This window comes from Equus quagga, chromosome 6 (genome assembly GCF_021613505.1).
Source record: "Equus quagga isolate Etosha38 chromosome 6, UCLA_HA_Equagga_1.0, whole genome shotgun sequence".
Classification (NCBI taxonomy): Eukaryota; Metazoa; Chordata; class Mammalia; order Perissodactyla; family Equidae; genus Equus; species Equus quagga.
This window is the reverse complement of record NC_060272.1, coordinates 101,557,722-101,575,755: the sequence shown is the minus strand read 5'-3', so window position 1 is coordinate 101,575,755 and position 18,034 is coordinate 101,557,722. Positions and strand designations below refer to the sequence as shown.

Sequence of the window (18,034 nt, the reverse complement as noted above, 5' to 3'; positions counted from 1 at the left end):
TGTCTCTCTGGGACTCATGGCTAAGGGAGAAGTAAAACCAAGAAAGGACCTCATATCTTCTGACTTCAAATCCTGGCAAGTTTTTCTCTAAAATTCATAGTGCTCCGAATTCCTTCTGATGCTCCTCACAGCCTAGATAGGGCTGGACATGCGAGTAGACAGAACGTGAAGCTTCTCACTTCCTTCGACTCTGCGAGTACCTCCTGCCCCACAACCTATCAGTTCATCATGATAGCTCTAATTTTAATATATATTGAACTTTTTGCATTTTAAAAAATCGTCTTTGTGTTCTGTAAGTTTGAGGTTACCCTATATTTTACACCCTAATAGAGAATAGCTGAGAGCTGGCAGGAAAACCCAGGGAATTAAAAACAGGCTCTTCCTTAGAGTGTACCCAGGATATGTGGGGAGGGGAGTGGGGATGTGGGGGAAGAGAGAAGAGTGGAGAAGTGCCATGCAGAAGAAGGGAGGTTGACCGAAAACTTGGAAAGACACTTTGGCAAACTCCACATGGTTTTGTAATTTTCTTTCAGTCCACTTCTAGGTCCAAAATAAATTTTAGAAAACACTAGTACAATGACTCAATTGTACCTTCCTCACGGATCTGAGGTGATGGCTTTAAGTGATCAGCACAGGGCTTGACCCATCATTAGCCCTCCTGAAATGTTACCCGTAATAGTCATGGTGGTAATCACGTGTGTGGTGGAAAATGATCTCTTCCCTACCCTCAATATGCCTTCTGCTCGCTTAAATATCAGATGTTTTGAAAGCTCGTTAATTTCTGTATTGAAAAAGTCATAATGGACAAATGATGAACTGGGGAACATTACAACACTTATGACAGATATCAGGTTACTCTCTTTAATATGTAAAAAAATTTCTGTAAATCAATAATGAAAAACTAACAACCAAATAGAAAAATGGGCCAAGGACAGCACACAAAGGAAATATCCATGGCTTTTAAACATATAAGAAGATATTCAGCTTAACTCATAATGAGAGAAATTCAAATTATAGCTACAACGAGGTGCTATTTTTTATCTAATCAGATGGAGAAATATCAAGAAGTTCAACATACACTGGATTTATGAGGGTGGGAAAAATACTCTCATATATTGCTGCTGGAAGCATAAACTGGTCCAACTTCAAGAAGGAAAGTTGGGCAATATTTAACCAAAGTATAAATGCATTTTCCCTTTTATTCAGCAATTCACTTTCTAGGGCTTTCTCCCATGGCTATACTCAGAAATGTGTACTTAGTCATAGGCACAAGTAGATTTATTGCCACATTGCTTTAATAGCTAAAGATTAGAGGAAATGTGAATGTAGATCCCTAGGGCACCAATTAATTAAGTTGTAGTATATCTATATAATGGAAAAGCTATGGAACAGTTTAAAAATATAAGGCAGCTTTAGATAGACAGATGAGAGAGAGAGATAATAGATCAATAGATTATGTAACAATCTCCGAGATATTAAGTGAAAAAAATCATGCTACAAAATAGTGTATTGTATGTTAATCATTTGAATAAAAACTGAAAGGCTATACCTAAATATATATTAGCACATGAATAAAGTATCTTTGGAATGATGTCCCAGAAGCTGAGGGTGAGAGAGAGGCTGACCTTCACGGTCTTATATCTTTCACTTATGCACCATTCTGTATCACCTATCCAAAAGATAATAATAAAAAAATTAAAAACCATTAATCCACCTGGAAAGTGTGGCCCTGGAGCCCTGAGAGACATTACTCATGTCATTCTTTGACAGTCCTTTCACTGCCTCCGCTTGGCCTAGCGCTGTGCTAGAGTAAGGCACCCATCCCCAGGCTGGCATGTGCAGAACCTTCAGGAAGGCCTAATCATAGAGTTAGAAAGGGGAGGAGAAAGGAGCCATAGTCTCAGCCCAGTTAATCTGGGAGGATCCACAGTGACCCTCAGATCTAATACATAGTCTCTTTTCACAGAAAAAGAATTGGCCTAGAGCCTAGGGTTGCCAGGTAAATTTCAGTTTCCATTTGAAAAGACAAGTAATTTGTTTAGTATAAGTCTGTCCCATGCAATGTGTGAGACATACTTAAGTATTTTTAATCACTTAATCTGGCAATCCAAGTGGGATCCAGAGCCTGGCGGCTCATCAGGGAGTGTGTATTCTCCCAGCCTGGCTTTCCTGACCTGTGAAACGCAGAATAATAACTCTCCAGCTTTATCCCAGGGTTGCTATGAGGCTTACATACGCCCACTGCTATGTGAATAGTTAAGTGCTCTAAAATAGCGAGGAATGAACACGGTTGCCCTCAGTGTTATTGTTATCAAAACCCTGGTCTCCATGGCAAACAAGATATTGAAACCCACTGCCTTGTTTTCTACCAACTTTACTGTGATTTCCTATAAGCCGTAGGCACATAGTCATACGTTTATTTTTATATTTAAAGGGAATTTCTAAAATATATTAACAGGGACTTCATTCTTAGTATTTATTGTTCTTGCACTTCAATTTGTTGCCGTTATTTTAAACCATCTTTACCTGATGTGAATGGATGGCAGAGTATACTGATTAATTCTTTTAGCAGATGTCTGCTGAACACCTGTCTGCGCCAGGCATGGGAGGTAAAGTGGTGAGTGAAACAGACATAGACCCTGCCGTCATTGAGTGCAAGATCTGGCTGAGGCTCAGCAGTGATAGAACCGAAGGAGGAGAGTAAACAGATAAGAATGCTTCTCAAGCCTGGTGTGACTTTACAATCACTTGGGGAGATTCTAAAAATTCTATTGTTAGTGGAGTGACCAGCCAACCCAGTTTGCCCAGGGTGGAGGGGCTTCCCAGGACATGGACTGATGTCTAGGCTCACTGCAGACCAAGGTCGCCCTCGGTGATTCCAATGTGCATCCAGGCTTGAGAACTGCTGGATTAGGAGTGTTGGGCATGTTGGCTCTTGAGCTCAATAAAGGTGATGACTTCTCCAGCAGTGTGAATGTGATTACATACATAGACATGTAGGGAGTGAGTTCATGTACTAGAGCCAACGCCAGCTAACTAGGTAAAACAGACATGGAAGGAGCAGGAGTCTGGCTTGGAGTGGGAAGGACAGGGAATGGTTGTGGTTTGTAGTACATTAGACCGCCATATTGGAGAGACCCAAGACTGTCTAAGTCAGGGGTTTCCAAACCCTCCCCAGGTCCAAAGGACGAACTCCAGGAGCCCCCTGTAAAGAGATTGATTGGGAGGGAACAGACTTAGTAGGCAAAATTGCCCTGGACAACAAATGACTCTATAAAACTATAGCCAACTGGGCAATCACAGCCGCTTTTCTTTTGTCTGTTAACGGATGAACTTCTGTGTTCCATTCTGTTTGAAAAACAAAAAGTTTTAAAGCCACTAATCTAGATGAGATCACTCACTTTATGGATATTATGGGGTTTACTTTCATTTAAACTCTTCTTTCTATTATTATGGTCACACCATTGTAAGTTATATCCTCTCCGCAATGCAATGAAATGAATTGTGTATACCTCTATAGCTGTATTTTCTAAGTTGAATATTCTTGCTCCTATTTGCTTTTATATTTTATAATAGGCATAAAATGCAGAATCTGAAATGAGAAAGTGCAGATAAAAGTAAATATATATGTATATCTATTTATATATAAAATGTCTACTTAAAATATATTTAAATTCAGATTTATTTATTTATCTGTACTGTGGTGCAATTTTCATAGGCACCCTTATTTTATTTTGGTTTGAATGAAGCTGAAATGTGTATAACTCCTTTTGTTTGACGAAATTGCCCTGCATAACGCATGAGCAAAAATTCAGCTGTCCTTTCAGCGGTGTTATTAGAAAACTGGTGAGACAGAGTCTCTTGTAAGTCAAAATCAGAAAATTTCCTTGTAAATGAACACCTATTCCATGGAAGAAGAATACTTTTTCCTTCCAGGTACGCTCAGGGAAGATGAAGAGCGAATCCAGTCACCCATGGCCCCTGAGGTCATCGCCTTCTACATTTCCTTTATCTTAAATGGAACGACACTTCTGTTTCCAAGGAGTATGCTCCCCACCTGGCAAGTCATGTGGTGGAAAATGTGTTCTGAGAACTGATCTTAGGTAGAACCAACGTTGTCGGTAATGCAGCCTTCTTATCTTTTCGTGTTCTTTCTTAAATACTGTGTAGCGTGGAGCTCCCTCTCCAAATATCCCGCGACTTTTCCGTTGGGGTTCGTCACTTGGCTTTCTGTTGGTAGTTGCTAAGGTAAACTTCTCTTCTAAAACTGCCACTGGGGACAGCAGGGTTTAAAGCTACATCCTTCCCAGACCCCGTGGAGCAGGGTGGGGCCGACATCTGCCCTGGTGGTTTCAAATGTTGGCAGATTGTTGACACTGGAGATTGCCTCCTGGCTTTTGTTTTGCTTTTGCAGCCTTAATGCTTTGTAATCTTTGAAGTCTACTTTTGCAGTGTTAGCCAGGGCATAAGAATAATTTCCTCGTTGCCAGGGGGAACCAAAATGGCAATGGGGACGTCTCGGCAATGCTGACCCCGTCAGTTCTCTGTGGATTGCTGATCTCGGTTCTTTGGACTCCTTGAAATTTGAAGCTGATAAAACCACTGCTGTCTTGAATCTAGAAATGTCACACACTGAGACGTTGTCTGAATGCTTCCCACAAACTCTGCATTCCAGAGAGGCAAAGAATTGTGCATTTTAACAATCCCTTGTATATCTTGACATAATGAGAATTTGTGTTTCAGAAACTATTAGCAGTGAGAGCATATGTGAAAATATTAAGTGTGGCGTGTGTGAGTTGCTGGTGAAGTTACAGCCCTCATTAAATATCTTATTTCCTAGAATAACAGTACATTGAGTAATTGTGATGAAATTCAAACCTAATGAGAAATCTCCATAATAAAAACGTTTGAATGTTTCCTTTGTATGTAAACATAGCTAAATCTATCATTAGGAAGGAGTTTACTCATTTATTTAAAAGTATAGAAAGTACTGGGGCCAGCCTAGTGGCAGTAGTGGTTAGGTTCATGTACTCCGCTTCAGTGGCCCGGGGTTCATGGGTTTGGATCCAGAGCGTGGACATATACCCCGCTCATCAAGCCATGCTGTGGTGGCATCCCACATACAAAATAGAGGAAGATTGGCGTGGATGTTAGCTCTGTGACAATCTTCCTCACACACACACACACACACACACAAAACCAGAGAGAGTACTTGCCAGGAGGCAGGTAGATGTGGTATGTGCCCTTATATGCTTAAAGCCTAGTGAGGAAAACAGATGAGTAACCAGAAAATCGTGAATTAAAGTTATAATGCTGATACTAAAAGAGACTTAGAAGAGACATTTAACCAAGTTTAGAGGTAGAAGTTAGCAAAGGCTGCCTGGAAAAAGCAATATCTAAATAGGACCACCATGTATAGTTGTCTAGGTTGTGCACTGCAAAACTATACTTAGTGGCTATGCGAGAAGACCTGGAAGCAAGAAAAAGTGTGATGTCTTAGTTTAGAGGAACTAAAAGAAATTCTGTGGCTACCATGTAGACTGTGAAATGGTTATGGTGGTTAAATATGAGGGCCAGAACACCAGGGCCTTATAAATCAAGGACAGTGAGGAACCCCTCATGTGTTTTAGGCCAGGAAGTAATATGGTCAGTTTGGCATAGAAGAAAGAACACTCTGGCTACAATGTGGAGATCAGATTAGAGTGGGGCAAGACTGAAGCAGGAAGACCCATTGGAAGGCTCTCGCAACCATCCCAACAAAAGATGGTGTTCCAAGCTGGAGCAGTGGAGAGGACGTGGTGGAATGGATAGCTTTGAGAGAAGTTTAGGAAATTGAGTCATCAAGACTGATGGAATTTTGGAGGCAGGAGATAGACGAATCAATGAAAATGCTGAGATTTCTTGATTGGTCATTAGATAGTGTGGGTCTCCATTCACTCAGATTGGGAACACAGAGGAAGAGCAGGATTTCGAGGACAAAGAATGAGTTTAAGTGTCAAGGGCATGTCCAAGTCTCGCCCAGCAGGAAATCAGATGTGTGGGTCTGGAAGTTAATAGGGGATCCGGCTGGTGATGTAGACTTGGGGATCACCCATATGAAAATGAGGCTGGAAGTCTTGGGGTAGTGAATCAGTCAGGTAGTTTGGAAGCCTGTAGCAGAAAAAACTATATACCAATGGTTTAAACTGGGAGATCTTTCATATGAAAAGTGCAGAGGTCGGAAGTCTAGACTGGTTAGAAAACTCAACGATTTGAGCAGGAACCCAGGTCCTTCTGTGTTTCTGCCAGGCCCACTGCGACGACTTCCATCCTCAGGGTCGCCTGCTAGGGTGACCAGCTGTGCCACTTTGTCCAGGATGGAGGGGATTTCCAAGACATGGGACTTTCCATTTTAAAACCAGGAAGGTCCCAGGCTAACTGGGATGAGTTGGTCACCCTTGTCACCTCCGGTTTTAAGATGGTCACTGCATCTGCAGCCCATTGTGTCCACACCTCAGACAGGAAGAAGGAGGAAGGGAGAAGGACAAAAGGACATCCCAGCTGAGTCAGGCTCAACACTAAGGAGCTTTCCTGGCAGCCCCATCCAACTTTCTCTTCCATCTCTCTCTAGAACTTAGTCATTGGCTGCCTCTAACTGTCCGTGGGACAATGTCAGTGTCTTGGCTGGGTCCATTACCAGCCCCAGTAAAATGAGGGTTCTTTAGAGAGGAAGCAGGAGAGAATGGACATTGGGAGGGCCATGAGCAGTTCCTGCCAGTGAGAAAGACTCATCGTAGTGGAGAATCCAGACCCAGTGAAATACAAGCACTTGAAGAGACGAGCAAAGTAGAGAATCCCACAAGAAGATGGAGAAGTAGCAGTAGAAGAGAGGAGCAAAACCATGAGAGAGGGTATCGAGGAATCCAGAGGAAGAACACATTGTAAGATCAAGAGAGAGTCAAAGAGGGTAATGCCGCTCCATGCGATTTGTAACCAAGGACTATGGAAATTCCCCTCAGTCCCCAAAGGGCAGACACCCCAGATGTGGGAGAAGTTGCTGAGCCGACTAGAGGAAGAACCTGGACCATATTGGTCCCCCATGGCCTTCTCCCAGGACCGGGGCTCACGCTGCTAATGGATGGCAATGCTCTATTCAGGGGGAGTGCACTGGGCCTCGCCATTTTCTGTGCTTTTAATCCTAAGGGCATGAGAGAAAAGCCTTCCCTGGCCTTGTTGAACATCAGGGTCCATCCACCCCCACATATTAAATTTCTACAGAAGTTCTGCAATCATAGGCAGAGTTCTGGCTCCTTTGGTGAGAAGAGCAAATTCTTATTTATAAATGAATACAGGGAAGCCTGAAAAGTCGATTTCCACATTAGGAGGAAGGGTTGTCCTGCCCACAGCCCGAAGCTCGGACGTGGCAATTTTGAACTGCTCTTTAAGTGCAGGCGTTTCTTTTTCCTTAAGCAAAGCTATATTTGAAATGTTCCAAGAATGAGAGCCTCTTTGCTCTACTGGAGAAGGTTTCCTTCTGGGAGAGGTTTCTTACCACTTGAGACCAAAATAGGACTGCAAATGCTCATCACTTCTTCTCAATTATAGATCATTTTGCCCATCACATTTCAGAAGCAGGACCTGCCTGTGAAGTTATATTACAAATCAAGCATCCTCAGTACATTGATTTCTGGAAAGATTTAGATTTAAGCTCATACCGCTTAAATCTTATTCATCTCCTTATCCATGGAAGCTAACCAGAAGCCAGGGGTTTTTTGCAGTTTTATTAAATGGAAATGAGAAGTTTCTTGAAACTGCGTCATTGTTAGGGACCTCATATGGCAAGAAATGGGAAGAAAAGAAGCCATTCCCATCAAAAACATTTACTGAAAAGGGATGCGTTTTGCAACGTCCTGTAGAGAAATCCTTTCTAATCCAGCAGGGAGACTGGGAGCCTGGCAGACTTGTTATGCTGGATATTACAGAGCATCCTGTTGTCTGGCACCTCGGGGTCCAAATCCAGCACTGAAATGGATTACCCATAGATGCACACATAGTGCCTTCTGCTCAGTTTAAATTAGTAAATACTTGTTAAGACACTAGGCTGAATCTCTGGGCTGTGCCTTGCACTTACAGATCTTTGGGCTCCAAGGTTGCCCTCATGCTGAGGAGCTCCATGACCCTTCATCTCCATATTGCCCCACTCCCTACTCCCCAACAGTGTCTACAGGGGATATCGGCTGGGGTCCCCTGAGCTCAAGACTGTGGGGTCTCTCTGTCTACAGTTACTAACCAAAGAGAAGGTACAAATATCTTTTTCTATAGACATTGATTCTAACCATCCATTTGTTAACATCCTTTGGTGGGGATAAATGTGCACTACTATAGATCAATTATCAAGCATACCTAATTTTAGAAAACTTGACATGTTTCAAACCTTTTAGATTTGAGGCAATGTGATAGAAAAGTTAATCTGGTTATTGTGTTATCAAACAGAAGTAGTATTTGTAGAAAAGCTTACATGGCTTCCATATAGAAACCTCCATCCCTTCAGGATCCTGGTGTAAGGGAAACTTGGCTCTCCTGCTGTAGGAGAGTGGATAGAATTTTGAAAAGATAAATTAATAAAGAGACAGATGAGGAAATATTTGGAGGCAGCATGGTGCATGGGAAATGCATGGACTTGGCGCCAGACCCTGGTGTATTAGCTGTGACCATGGACTGCTGAATTAACCTGTGTAAATCTCTCTTTCCTCATTTGAAAAGTGGTCATTCCCACCTCATAGAATCATTCATCAGGATTAAGAGAGAAGAACTTATGTGAAGAATCTAGTGCCTGGGGCCAGCCCCACGGCCGAGTGGTTAAAGTTCTGTGTGCTCTGCTTTGGTGGCCCAGGTTCATAGGTTTGGATCCTGGATGTGGACCTACTCCACTCATGAGCCATGCTGTGGAGGTGTCCCACATACAAAGTAGAGGAAGATTTGCACAGATGTTAGCTCAGGGCTAATCTTCCTCACCAAAAAAAAAAAAAAAAAGAAAAGAAAAGAATCTAGTGCCTACAGCACAATGAGTATTAGTTCCCTTTGAGTCTTTGTTTCTTAACAGTTGATTTGAGATGAATTCTTGAAAGCTATGTTCATTTTCATATGATTAAAATTATATTCAGGGGCTGGCCCAGTGGTATAGTGGTTAAGTTTGTGTGCTCTGTTTTGGTGGCCCAGAGTTTGCAGGTTCGGATCCTTGGTGCAGACCTAGAACCACTCATCAAGCCATGTTGTGGTGGCATCCCACATACAAAATAAGGAAGATTTACATGGATGTTAGCTTAGCAACAATCTTCCTCAGGCAAAAAGAGGAAGACCGGCAACAGATGTTAGCTCAGGGCCAATCTTCCTCACTAAGAAAAAAAAAATTATATTCATATAATGATTTGTTAAATAAACTGCAGAGGATAAGAGTAAAATTGGAAACTTCAAACAGAAGGTGAGAATACTTTGTGCAAGTCATAGAAATTTGTGACTTTTCTTAGATGTTTTCAGAACATTCTTCTACCATAGGTAATCAGTAGATTGATAAATGTGTTGTGAATCTGATCGATTGAGAGAAAAGTCAGATATTAATGAGCCCCAATATTTAATACAGCTTTTTACATTTGAGGAATGCTATACCATTTATTTTCTAATAAGACAATCAACTGTTTTTGATAATCCCTATGTCCATTGCATTTCTATACATTTGACTTTTTAATTTTTTGAAAATCTTTGATGTGCAAAAAAAGCAAGACTCCTTCAAAATATAAGCCAATGGTGGGGCTGGCCCCGTGGCCTAGTGGTTAAGTTCAGCATGCTCTGCTTCAGTGGTCTGGGTTCAGTTCCTGGGTGTGGACCTACACCAGTCATCAGCAGCCATGCTGTGGAGGTGACCCACATACAAAATAGAAGAAGATGGGTGACAGATGTTAGCTCAGGGTGAGTCTTCCTCAGCAAAAGAAAAAAAAAATATATATGTAAGCTAATGGTTTCTACATAATTGAGGATGCAGTTTCATGGAGGCATCCCCTCTCCACGATAGGAATCTGGTTCTTGCAAAAACTGTATAAACGTTTGCTGAATGTTTTGCGTGCATTATTGTCCAGGCTGCTTTCATTAAATGGTAGACCCCAGAGATGATTGTCATAGCAGAGAATGTAGTTGGGCAAGGGGATGGGACAGACTGGGAGGGGCTGAGACCTAGAAAAGGGTGTGTCCGCAGCTGTGGAGCAGGCACTAGGGATAATGGCTCCAGCTGCAGCTGGATCTTCTGTACGGCGGGCAGAAGTTGGTGTCAGAAGGGTAGGACAGTGGGCAGCAGGTAGAACGAGTAGCAGTTAGTATCAGAGAGGTCCCACCCTCAGGAAGAGTGTGCTGCGTGGATATCTGGAAAGTAGGAGCTAACTTTTATTAACATCTTACCACGTGCCTTTAGGCACTGGGCACTGTGCTAAGAGCTTGACTTTCGTTATTTTATTTAATCTTCTTTAAAACTCTGCAAAGTCACTATTTAAGCACCCCCATTTTACCAGTGAAAAAAGTGACTCTCAGTTAGTACAAGCAACTGGCTCAAAGTGACATGATTTGTTAGTGGTGTGACTGGGATTTGAACCCACATCAGGCTGGTGTGATAACCACATTCTTTTAACCGCTCCACTGTACTGCTTCCACTGGCAGGACCTGACCCAGGAAGGCTTTCAGTGAGGCATTCAGGAAATCTGGTGAGAAGGTCCCCACCTCAGTTTATGGGCTGGACTTCAGCCCTGGGAAGGAAGCTGCCAGAAAGAAGGCAGTGTCCTTGTCTTAGATACGCAAGGTGCTGAGAGCTAAAGAAAATAGAGATGTAGGCATTGCTATCAGAGCTGGATCACGAGGTTTCAGCCAGAATCATATAGGAGGAAATATGCTAAATTCTACTTTAGAAATGATTAATCCTGGTGGGAGGAGGGGAAGTGGTGAGAGTGGGTGGCCAGGAGGGGACCACTCAAGAGGACAAAGGTGCAGATTTCAACAGCAAAGGGTCAACTAAGGCGAAATGAGTGAAAGCTGTTCTCCTACCAGCGTTGAAAATGTGCGGCTGGTCTGCTACCTGAACAAATATCGGCTCTGATTCTACTGGAAAAAAGGAAGGAGGCGATACAAATTTCTACTATCCCTGAGCAGCTAAACGTCTCCTCCCCCAATGATGAGAACAGAAATAGTTAACAATTAACATTACAATTTACAGAGCATTTCTATATACGTCATCAGGTTCTCACTACTACCCCAAAAAGTAGATATGAAGTCATATCTCACTTGAGCTTTAAAGTCAGCACAAAAAGTGAAAATTGGGTACCATCAAAATTGCTCTTGAAAGGTCCTTAAATTGCATGGAGAGTACAGTGCACATGGTTCTCTATATAGTATATCATTTCTATGTACAACACAATTTTCCTTTCTGTGTTAAAATATGTAAAATAGATTTCGTTTAGTGGCTGTTTGTATGAAAAATTTATTTCATATGTGTATGTATGTATTGCAGTGGTTGGATTATTTTCAGTTGGTTTATTTTTTCTGAGTATGTTGAATGATTTTCCAAATATTGAATATATATGTCATAGGACTCCCTGTGTTATTATTCCCATTTTGCAGGCAAAAAAACTGATGACACAGTTAGCATATACATGATAAAGTTTTAAACTGAGATTATACTTTGCAAATCCTGGATGGGCTTCTCTGCACCATACGGTCGCCTCATCACGATCGTCACACCGGAATGACAGTACATTTGTTAGCAAGTGGAATTGCAGGGGTACCTCACGATTCATGCCCTGGCCACACTGCCATAGTGATGGCCTGGGATATAGACCCGTCATGCTGTGCCTTGGCTATGAGAAGTCCTTAATACATTGAGCTCCAGCTGTGCAGATGTGGCCAGCAATTGAGTGTGACCTCAAAACTCAGTTCTTTATGTCTGCCCTCACTGAAACAGAAATGTTTTTCTATTGTTGTTTTCTGATGCCTGCGTGTGGCTAGAAGACATGTTCAGAGCCTCGGGAATATGGAGCCTGACCTTTTTGGCAGGATGACTTAATTATTGATTTCGATTGCTGACACTTTTTTAAAAAATGCGTGTCCAAGTTTATGGCCCTTTTCTGACTCCTTTTAAAGGTTTTATCATTTCCAATAAATGTCTCATAAATCAGTTCAAGCTGACTCAGCAGCAGTATTTGAAGAGGCTCCTTCCCTCCCCTCCTGCCCTCATCTCTCTAACACCCAGCCTAGTGAATCTACCCCCGACCCGTGGCCTCATGTGTCAGTCAACCTCCCAATCCACCTGTGATTTCTGCCATTTCCTGCCTTTTTATTTTTTGTTTGTATTTACTTTAACATCTCTGAAGCACTGTTTTCTCTCTTTATTGTTTAAAATAGATGGAGAAAGAGAGAGACAGAATAGGGAATGGTGGAGTAAGGACTCCACTGTCCATGAAAGCAATGAAAACACTGGCAACAATTGTCAAAATCAGTTTTTTAAGAATTTGAAATTAACCAAAGACTTGCAACATTTGGGAGCGTTTATTAAAAAAACTCTTGAATATCAGTAAGAACAGTGAGCTCTGTGATATTTAAACTTACTCTATTCCCATCCTGATCTTTAAAGTCATGTGGAAATGCAAGAGACCCAGAATAGTCAAAACAGTCTTGGAAAGGGGGATGAAGTTGGAGGGCTCACACTTCCCAACTTAAAATTTTACTACAAAGCTATAGTAAGCAAGACCGTGTGGTCCTGGCTTAGGGACAGATAGAGATCAGTGGAATAGAATTGAGGATTCAGAAATAAACTCTAGTAGCTATGCTGCATTGATTTTCAACAAGGATGCCTAGATGATTTAATGGGCAAAAATTAACTCAAAATAGATCAAAGACCTAAATGTAAGAGTTAAAACTATAAAACTCTTAAAAGAAAACATAGCTGTCAACTTTCATGACCTTAAGTTAGACAATGGTTTCTTAGCTATGACACCAAAAGCACACACAACCAAAGAAAAAATAGAAAATTGGACTTCATCACAATTAAAAACTTTTGTACTTCAAAGGCTACCATCAAGAAAGTGAAAAGACCACCCACAGACTGGGAAAAAATATTTTCAAATCATGTATCAGATAAGATTTAGTATCTAGAATATATAGAATCTCATAATTTAACAATAAAAAGATAAATAACCCAATCTTTTAAATGGGCCAAGGACTTTAATAGACGTTTCTCCAAGGAAGATGTACAAATGGCCAATAAGCACATGAAAAAATGCTCTACGTCATTACTCTTTAGAGAAATGCAAATCAAAATCATAGTTAGATACCACTTCACATCTACTAGATTGACTGTAAGAAAAAAAGAGGGACAGTAGCAAGTATTGGTGAAGAGGTGGCGAAATTGGAACTCTCGTACATTGCTAGTGAACATGAAAGTGGCGTTGCCACTTTAGAAAACAGTTCAGCAGTTCCTCAAAAAGTTAAACATAGAGTTACCATGTGACCTAACAATTCCATTTCCAAACATATACCTAAGAGAATGGAAACTTATGTCTGCATAAAAACTTGTATGTAAATGTTCATAGCAGCATTGTCCGTAACAGCCAAAAACTGGGAACAACTCAAATGTCCATCAACTGATGAGTGGATAAATGAAATGTGGTATATCTATAAAATGGAAAATTACTCAGTCTTGAATGAAATTCTGATACGTGCTACAACATGATGAACCTAGAAATAGCATGCTAAGTGAAAGAAGCCAGTCACAAAAGGCCACATATTATATGATTCCATTCATATGAAATTTCCAGAATAGATAAATCCATATAGATAGAAGGTACATTCATGGTTTCCAGAGGCTTGAAGGAGGTAAAAATGAGGAATGACTGCTAGTGGGTATGAGATTTCCTTTTGGAGTGATGAAACGATTCTGGAAATAGGTAGTGGTGATGATTGCACAACTTTGTGAATATACTAAAAACCATTGACTTGTATTTAAAGGGTGAATTTTATTGCATGTAAATTATGTCCAAGATTAACTTCCAGATGTCAATCTCATTAGGCTGGGATAAATGAAATAACTCACAAAGAAAACCTCATTAACTCACTCACTCAGTGGTAAAATGATTCTTTTTAACAAAGAAGAAACAACTCACCAAAAACATTATCAATTTGTTCTAAAATAGCAATTTTCTTAGTGACAGTCCAGGGTAAGGCACTCTTCCTGATATCAATATCTTCCTCATTCTGTCTTCATTTTCTAAAACTTCTTAAAAATATACCATGTTCCTTCTAGTTCAATTTAGTTCTAACATGACCACAAAATATACTCTGATACTGAAGCCACAAGCAAGGATAATAAATATTTTCAACTCAAGTGCCAGCTCTGATTGATTGGGAGTGGCCACATGAACCACTTTGTTTAGAAGGATTCTGAGGCTATGTCAAGACTAGGCAGGAAAAAAATGTAGTGATTAATTAAGAAAATCTGTCTTGAACTTGGCAGTGATAGTAGGAGTGGGTAGCACTTGGCTAGTTATTTGATCTAGGAAAATGCATTATTCTGCTGAATGGATGCAAAATCAGTTGAGTAGATAAATCTTTGGATGGATTATAATGCAGCTAGTAGGCACGTTCACAGAACATGACCTAAAAATGAACTTGAGGTCTGTAATTTACATGTAAAATCTCAATATTTTGAAATAGCCAAGATTTAGGACTGAGATGTCAAAATCACTCAATAAATAGCATCAACTTTCATACTGAATAATATCAAGGTATTTTAAATAATACATTTTATGGTATGTGTTCTCAAATGTTCTTAATATGAGAGTATTAGCATATACTTTTAATAAAATCTGATATAGTGAGAGATTATGTCAAGAGAGATTTTTTTTGGCATTCACTGAAAAATCAAGATAATCACCAGAAGGTGGACTCTGCGAGCCTGCTGTAAGACGCATTTACTGAAGTTTGAGTTTCTGCCTCCAAGTGGAACTGTCTCCTCCCTGCTTCACACACTACAGCAGCTGGCTCTTTCTTTGATAGACAAGAGGTATCTGGGGAGTGAGTCCTTTCTCTGTCAGCTGTTGTGTATCACTGGTTCTCAAAGTGTGGTCCAGACCAGCAGCATCAGCATCACCTGGCACTTTCAGAAATGCAGCCTCACTCTAGATCTACTGGATTAAAAACTTTAAGAGGGGGCTCAGCCATCTGTGTTTGACCAAGCCCTCCGGGTGACTCTGGGCTCAAGTTTGAGAACCACAGGTGTGAGTTGTTCCCTTCTAGAACAGGGAGAGGAAGGAGCGAGTGGGAGAACAGGAGAAGCTGGGGAAGTGCCCCAGCAGAATTGGGCCTCATGGCAGCAAAGTTGGTTTGCGTTGTGAACCTCCATAGGACACAGTGGGGGTGTTCTTTATTTCTTTCCTCTTCTAGTCTTCATGTACCAAATCTCTCAAGAAAAGATTTGAAGTGCTCTCAGGATCTCCCCCAATCCCCATTCCCACCCCACCCCACTACCAGCCTGTTTAGTGTCCCTTCTTTTGGGGCAGTAGCAGAGAGTAGGGAAAGGAGGATGGCACTTATACATTCCCTCGTGTCACAATGAAGAGTATTTTTATTCAAAAAAGCGTTGACATCAAGAACCCTGGCTTAGTATTTCAAAACCCAACAGGCCCCATTGCTAGTGAATGTGTATGAAGCACCTAGAACAGTGCCTGGTTCTTAGTGCGTGTTCACCGTGCGTAGGAGGTAATGGTGTTGGTGGCAATTATTGCAAGGGCCAGATTTCTCCCGAGACGGTGCCTGGTTGGCATCTAGAAGTAGTTGCTATTTGCGCCTAGTGGGCGGTTGCTATGTTAAAAGGCTGCCAGCTGGAGATAGGTTTTGATCTTGAAACTCTTCACAGGCGGGCAAGACTCCCTGAAGACAATGCCCTAACTGTGCCCTAACAGTGAGGATGGTCATCAGCTGAGCTGCTGCTGGCCTGTTGGCACTTGCCACAGAGACAAGGATCCAGACTGGAATCAGCATTTGGTGCAACAAGTGTGGGCACAGGGGCTGAAGAACATCAAGCCAAGCAAAGAGGCATGTCAGGGCCTTTCTGGTAATAGTTTAGTGTCGGGGAGCCCAAAATACAAGGGGGTGGGGAGTGGCCACATGATGGAAGACAGCAGATTAAATGCTGGCCACCAGTGTGGGAACCTCTGAGCAAGCTTGAGAGTGCAAGCCAGAAAGGCAGTGGGTCCCCAAGACCCACAGGCAGATCAGATCACTGCTTTAGGAAGCCAATGACCAGAGCTGGATTTGGAAGGCTCAAGTTAGGGTTCCCATCCTTTTCTTTTATTTTGTTCATAGAAATGTTGTTGTACATCCTGGTGTAGCTGGCAGAGCACCGTTTGTCAATATTGGGAAGATAGGGGGAGGCGGGGCAGGCGGAGGGAAGAGGAGCAAAGAGAGGAAAAGGAGAGGAGGAGGCAGTGAAGGAGGAGGGGGAAGGGAAGGAGAAGGCAGAAGAGAAGAGGAGGCAGGAGGGGGTGAGAACGGGGAGGAGGGGATGGAGGAGAAGAAAATAGTGATGGCAAGTCCTGGTGTGTTCACTGCTTTCCAATCCCTGTCCTACATGTTTTGCATATACTTTCTCATTTAGTTAACAGAACTATGAGATTTGGTCATGGAAGAGTCTAGAGGAGAAGAGTCTTGTTCCTAATAAGGAAATTAACTTACAATGAACTTTTTCTACCTAGGCCCCAAGATCTGAGGTAACCAAAGCAATTCAATCAACTATAATGATGTGTGTTAAATGCAGATTGAATCATTAGGTATGAGGGGAGCTGTGGAAGGCGAAGGTTGAGTCCATCAAGGTATCTGACTCCAATCTTGGGTGTTTCACCTACTCTTGCTGCTCCTCCAGATTCTGAAGTCCCTTGGCCTGGGTTCTCAAACTCGTGTGCATATGGGGACCTGGAAAATGAATGCAATGTGGGAAGTGGGCCAGCTATAACATAGTAATAGGCAACAGACACTTGGCCTCAATGTCAGGAGGTAATAGGGAGTAGTGGGGATTATGACAAAATGGAACCCTCATACTACCCTCTGAAGAGGCAGCACTACTCAGCTCCAGTTCTTTTGTTGTCATGTGTCATGTGACAGTGGCCTCAGAGTTGCTGGACCTTCTAATTTTTAACAAGAAGGCAGAGATCCCGTGTTCAGGCAACGTTCAATGGGCCAACAAAATGCATCTGCAGGATATATCTGCCCTCAGATTTACTGGACCACAGTATTTTCCTGAGTTGCAAACAGAAGACTGATCTCTTCCCTGTATTTCTTTCTCTTTCCAGGCCATTACATTTACGTGGACACCTCCTTTGCCAAGCAAGGGGAGAAAGCTGTGCTGCTAAGTTCTGACTTACAGGCTGAGGAGTGGAGCTGCCTGCGTTTGGTCTACCAGATAACCACATCTTCAGGGTCTCCATCAGATCCCAGCCTGCTGAATCTCTATGTGAGATTTGAAGATGAAAGCTTTGATCGCTTGCTTTGGTCAGCTAAGGAACCTTCAGACAGCTGGCTCATAGCCAGCCTGGATTTGCAAAACACTTCCAAAAAATTCAAGGTGGGTGGAATTCAGGAGGAAGGTGCAGGGCTTCTTATGTGAATTTATGCTATTCTGAGATCTTATGAGAACTTCTGCCATTGAATTTAGTTGTCTCCTGTGTTAGGATGTGATGTTTTATAGGAGATGCGTCATAGAAGAATATTAGTAATGTAAATTAATATTTCGCTTATACCTAAAAAGAACTTCTTCCCAGATTTCTTTCCTGTCTATTTAAATGGAACTTTGGTAAGAATCTAAATGAGGCTTAAACCAACCTCTTGAATGGAAATTTATTTTCTAATGGGCTCGAGGGAGCATTTTCGTTTCTTATAACTTTGTTTCATCCTTCTAAGTTGTGTGTGGTATGTGTTTATGTTATCTTCCTAATGGTTAGTTTGCTCAAGTTTTGAACAAAAGTAACTA

At 41.7% G+C, this 18,034-nt stretch overlaps 1 protein-coding gene across 3 annotated transcripts in view; it reads left to right on the top strand.

Moving 5' to 3' along the window:
* MAMDC2 (MAM domain containing 2) overlaps positions 1 to 18,034 on the top strand; it is a 156,115-nt gene that overhangs the window by 47,717 nt on the left and 90,364 nt on the right. For all 3 annotated transcript variants that reach the window (XM_046665078.1, XM_046665080.1, XM_046665081.1), the window contains one exon: positions 17,358 to 17,629. In XM_046665078.1, the coding sequence (XP_046521034.1) occupies positions 17,358 to 17,629 (272 nt within the window). The remainder of the gene's footprint in view (positions 1 to 17,357; positions 17,630 to 18,034) is intronic.